This window comes from Quercus suber, unplaced genomic scaffold (genome assembly GCF_002906115.3).
Source record: "Quercus suber isolate HL8 unplaced genomic scaffold, Cork oak 2.0 scaffold_588, whole genome shotgun sequence".
Taxonomy (NCBI): Eukaryota; Viridiplantae; Streptophyta; class Magnoliopsida; order Fagales; family Fagaceae; genus Quercus; species Quercus suber.
Window position 1 is genome coordinate 458493 of NW_027070033.1, and position 5215 is coordinate 463707.

The following is a 5215-nucleotide window of genomic DNA, read 5'->3' on the forward strand; positions in this document are numbered from 1 at the left end:
ATGAGGTAGATGTCTAATATTGTCATATGTAAGACGGAGACCATTAACATTCTTTATCATTCTGATTGTATCGCTTAGTGATATTGTCTTTCCTATTGAATTTTCTCATAGTGTTTAAACTGTTTTGTTTCTACAGCGGCTGCTGCTCCTCCTCGTCCAGTGCCTGCACAAGGTCAAAGTGGATCTGTAATGGGATCACTTGGTGCCACTATTGCAGATGGTGAGTATTAAGTGTTTCTAAATGCCACAATTATCTCTCTAATGAATTAGGGGAGAGAGAGAGAGTGTGTGTGTGTGTGTGTATGAGTTCCTGGAATCTTACAGCACTTTATTTGTTGATGCATAGGCTTGGCTTGGGTACTGGTACTTCTATTGCTCACAGAGCTATGGATGCTCTGATGGGTCCTCGTGTCATTAAGCATGAGACTGTTGCTTCATCAGCTTCTGATGTTCCACCAGCTCCAAACACAAACGGTGTTGGAAGTTCTACTGTTTGTGCTGATCAATCCAAGGCCTTGATTGATGTATGGTTCTCCTCATACCACCTTGTTATATATATATATATATATATATGTATATTATAAATTTAATTGTTTCTCTAATTGAACAATTTGGTTTCAAGTTGTTTTCCCTAGTTTTGAATTAATTCCTTTCTTTTCCTTTTGAGCCTTTTGGAAATGCTTTTGGTCTGAATGCGGATATCAATCCATTACAAAATAATTCCTGTTTATCTTCTATCTTCATTGTTTGGCCATGCTATGAGAGTTATTTGAACTTGATGCTGAATTGGATCAAACTGCTCATATCTAATAATTTGTCTCTATCACACCTTCAGCACATATCCCATGATTTAGTCAATCAAATGTTTACTTACCTATCAAAATATATATATATATATATATAATTCTTCAAGTGCTTCCTTCTTTGTTTCTCACCCTTTTTACCCGTTCTCATTTCCTTGCTACCTAGCGATTTAGGTATAACTTATTTATAAAAAAAACTGTTTGTGTAACATGTTTTTCAAACTGTTGGGTACTACTTTCCGAACAGTTGGAAATCATGGTGGTGGTATTGAGTGGCCATAGATTCTTAGCAAGACTAATGGCTTGTTTGGAAGTTTAGAGAGGGAGGGGAGTAGTGGGGAGGAGAGTAGAGGAGAATGATTCACCTCCATCTTATTTGGATGTTTTAAAATTAGTAAGGGGAAGGGAGTAATTAGCCCTTCCTCTTGTGTAATTTTGTTAATATAATAAGGGTAAATTAGGTAATTTACTTGTTCAATAGTTTATGTACTCTACTCCCCCTCCAAATCTCTCCAATTTGGGGGAATTAAAATTGGGGGCTAGAGGGAGTCCAAACCCCTCCAAACTCCTCCAAACCCCTCCCCCTCATTCTTTAAAAAACTTTCAAATAAGGTAATTGCATTACTCTCCCTCTACTCTCCCTCCTTTTTTAAACATCCAAACATGTTATAAGTTCAACATTTTTTTTTGCCTTGCAGTGCCTGGAAGGTTACGGAAGCGACATAAGCAAGTGCCAGTTCTACATGGACATGCTGCACCAGTGCCGCCAAAACTCAGGCACCTTGAGTGCTTGAACTTGATCATGATGAAATCTCCCTCTAGTTTTAAATCACTGAAGAATGCTAGTAGTGTCAGGTTATTTTGTGTGTTCCAGTTAAGAGGATGGACCTGAATATTCTCTGGTGGAACTTTATCATGTTCTGAAGAATAACTACCTAAAAACTCTTTTGAGTCTATTTAGTGGACTTTTGCTTATGTGATATATTGCCTGAATTTTATGAATCTTGTCAAGCATGTCCATTGTCCAGCATAACATTTCTTAAGGGACCTACTTGATGTTGAGCTGAAAATCAAAACTAGGAACTTGTTTACAGGAGGAAACAAGAGGGTACTGAACGTTCTTAATAAAGTTACACAACTTGATGAAAACGCTTGCTTTGGGAAATGTATTTTAAGACTAAGGACGTTAGGCCTATGAGCTGTGAAGAGGCAAGAAATACTGCCTATATTGTTCTCTGTTTTGAATGAGGGTGTGAGGTTGCAATTTTTTCATCACTGTTTGTGTATGAAGAGAAAGGATTCCTTTCTTGAGTTAAAAAAAAAAAAGTTTTAAAGCCTCCTAAAATTATAGGTTGATGAGAGTTTAAAACGAAAGTGTCAAAAGCCTCCCTAAAATTATAGGTTGATGGGATTACCATAAGAGCAGTTATGCTCTATGGTATAAAATTTTTTATGTTGTTAAGAAGCAATATGTTGAATGTAGCCAAAATGTGAGATAGACGATAATATTGGGGTGAAATTATTGGGGTGAAATTATCCCAACAATTGTGCAAAGGTAAGGGTGTCTCCTATTGATGAAAATAATTTTTTTTAACAAAATTTATTTCAATACATTATAAGTGGAAGGAGGCCGGAAGGGGAGAAATTCAAATTTTAGATGTCCTAGTTGGAAGTATTAGGCGGTGCCAATTTACCTATAGGTCATTGGCTTCTCTTGATTAAAAAATGTGAAAAAGTTGCATAAGATTGTTTGCAATGAAGGTTGATTAGTATGTTGGTTCAAATGATTGAGTGTAAATAGAGAGTAAAAAGAAGAAAGAACAACTGAATGGGTGACCTAAAATAACACTTATAAAAGTAGTGAAGATGTGTTAATTAGGGATGTGGCCAACCCAAGTAGTTGATGAGAATCGGTAGCCAATTCTAGTTAATTGGAATTAAATATTAGTTGAGTTATATCTTAATATTATAGTTTGTTAAAAGATTAACTGCAGATAATAAGTATTATGCAATATAATAAATATATGAATAAATAATTTTACGAAAGATGTGGAGGATAGGTAAGTTAGCTTCTTTTATGTGAGAGAGTGATCAAGAAAGAAAATTCATTGCAGATTTAAGCAAGAAATTCCATGCTCCATTGGGGATTGTTGAAGCTGAAGCAAATGCATTTGAAGCTGGTATAATCTTTGCTAAGGAGGTGGGAATTAGAGACTTGGTTTTAGAAGGGGACTCATTGATTATTGTACAAGCTCTAAAGCAAGTTTCGAATGCTCCATCAACTGTTTCTAGTTTGATCTTTGGGATGTTAGTTGAATGTAATGAGTTTAGGAAAGTGTCTTTCTCTCATGTTAAAAGGCAAGCTAATAAGTTTGCTCATTTATTGGCAAAACAAGCTTTTGGCTTGGATGATTTCTCTGCTTAGATTGAAGAGTGTCCTTATTTTTTAGAATAAGATTTTGTTCATGATATATCTGTTTCTTTATTTTCATAAATAAAATTTTAGTCTTTCTATCAAAAAAAGAAAAGAAAAAGAAGAAGACTTCTTGCCCACGCAAAAAAAAAACTCGTATATAAAGCAAACTTTCTCACATTTTCATCACATCAGCGATTCTCTCACAAAAAAAATAAATAAATAAAAAACGCTCACACTTTTATTGCTCTCCAACGCTTTTGCTTGCTTTCACACTCTCACAAACAATGCCTCACCGAAGCTCTGGTGGTCGTGGTCCGTTTCGAAACCGTTTCTTTCTTTCTTTTTTTTTTTTTTTTTTTGGGTGTTATATTTTCTCTCGGGTTGTGCTTGGATCTGAGGATTTCTTGGTATAAATTTTCTGATGATATAACTTTTACCATACTGTGATCATTTGAGTTTTGAGGATTTTTTGTTCAAAGAAAAACAACTGATATAATCAAGTCAGCTTTATATTTAAATATCAATTAAATAAATTTATTTAATACTATCCCAATCAAGTTTAATTTGGTGAATTAAAACACATAACTTGATGTACAAATACTAACCAAACCAAGCTTTTAGACGTGGGAAAAATAGTGCACAAACTTTTTCCTGTGATGAGGGTGGAGTCTTTTTATAAAAGGGATTGGGCTTTTTGTAATGGCGGCCTTCGGCCCAGGCCTAGAGCTGGTCTTGGATGTTATAGATTTGTTGAGAATTATTTGGATATTATACATTTGAATTGAAGTCTTAAAGTACTTATCAAAAAAAAATAAAAATTGATGTCTTAAAGTTAATAAATCTTGATGTGGTCATCACCTCACCTGTGTCCTCAGACTCAAATGTGTTGTGAGGATTTTTATTTTTATACTAGCAGCTAATTTGTGTTACACTTCAAAGTCCAATCACAACATACATTGTATTGTTATTTTGCAGGAAGGTCAAGTTCCCGAAGTTCCCACCGTGCAGCCTGTGCCACGGCGAGTAATACTCCTAAGCCAGGTAAAATGATGCGTGGATTATGTGAACCTTCTATTGTGCATGACTTGTTTGCTTAGTTTTCTAGAGGGTATTCCTTCTTTCTTATGTTACTTTGTTTTTGCTTTTATAGCCCTTTCCTTTGGGTATGCAAAATGTTTTGTTTTAGCATTTATATATGTAATCCCAGTGACATCTTCCATGGAAGTGTTCACTAGTCACATGAAATGAGGACAAGTCTGAATCTGTCTTTTGGGATCTTTAATTTGATTATTTTCTTTTATGCAAATACCAATTTTTTTGTGTTTTCTGTCAATTCAGTGTGTTTGACAATATAGGCGCTCAATCAATGTGTGGTGTGCTTTTATTGTCTTTACCATGAACATTTGGGTAAGCACGTGCTATTCTTGGGAATGAGAGAATTCCTGTTTGAGTAGTTGGGTTTGGTGTTTTTGGTATAATGAGGTAGATGTCTATATTGTCATATGCAAGACAATGAACATTTTATCATTTTGATGGTGGTATTACTTAGTGATGTTGTCTTTCTATTTAATTTTATCTTAGTGTTTTAAACTGTTTCGTTTCTATAGCGGCTGCTGCTCTCCTCATACAGTGCCTGCACAAGGTCAAAGTGGGTCTGAAAGGGGATCATTGGTGCCACTTTTGTAAATGGTGAGTATTAAGTGTTTCTGAATGCCACAATTATCTCTCTTATGAATTGAGAGAGAGAGAGAGAGAGTGAGGTGTGTGTGTGTATATATATATATTTATGAGTTCCTGGAATCTTACAGCACTTTATTTGTTGATGCATAGGCTTGGCCTTGGTATGGTACTTATATTGCTTACAGGGCTGTGGATGCTCTGATGGGTCCTCCTTCATTAAGCAAGAGACTGTTTGTGCTGATCAATCCAAGCCTTTATTGATGTATGATTCTCTCTCCTAACCACGTTGTCTATGATATATATTTATATATATTTT

The 5215-nt window shown here is 35.2% G+C and overlaps 1 protein-coding gene across 1 annotated transcript; it reads left to right on the forward strand.

Moving 5' to 3' along the window:
* Positions 1–1805, forward strand: LOC112031762 (uncharacterized). Its single transcript, XM_065764860.1, has 4 exons — positions 1–5; positions 137–220; positions 347–524; positions 1502–1805. Exons 1-4 carry the CDS (start codon positions 1–3, stop codon positions 1595–1597), a joined length of 363 nt encoding a protein of 120 aa, XP_065620932.1. The 3' UTR covers positions 1598–1805.
* Positions 1806–5215: the final 3410 nt, after the last annotated feature.

Coding starts and splice junctions, on each gene's coding strand:
- LOC112031762 (XM_065764860.1), top strand. Junction 221..346: donor TGGTGCCACTATTGCAGATG/GTGAGTATTAAG, acceptor GTTGATGCATAG/GCTTGGCTTGGGTACTGGTA. Junction 525..1,501: donor AATCCAAGGCCTTGATTGAT/GTATGGTTCTCC, acceptor TTTGCCTTGCAG/TGCCTGGAAGGTTACGGAAG.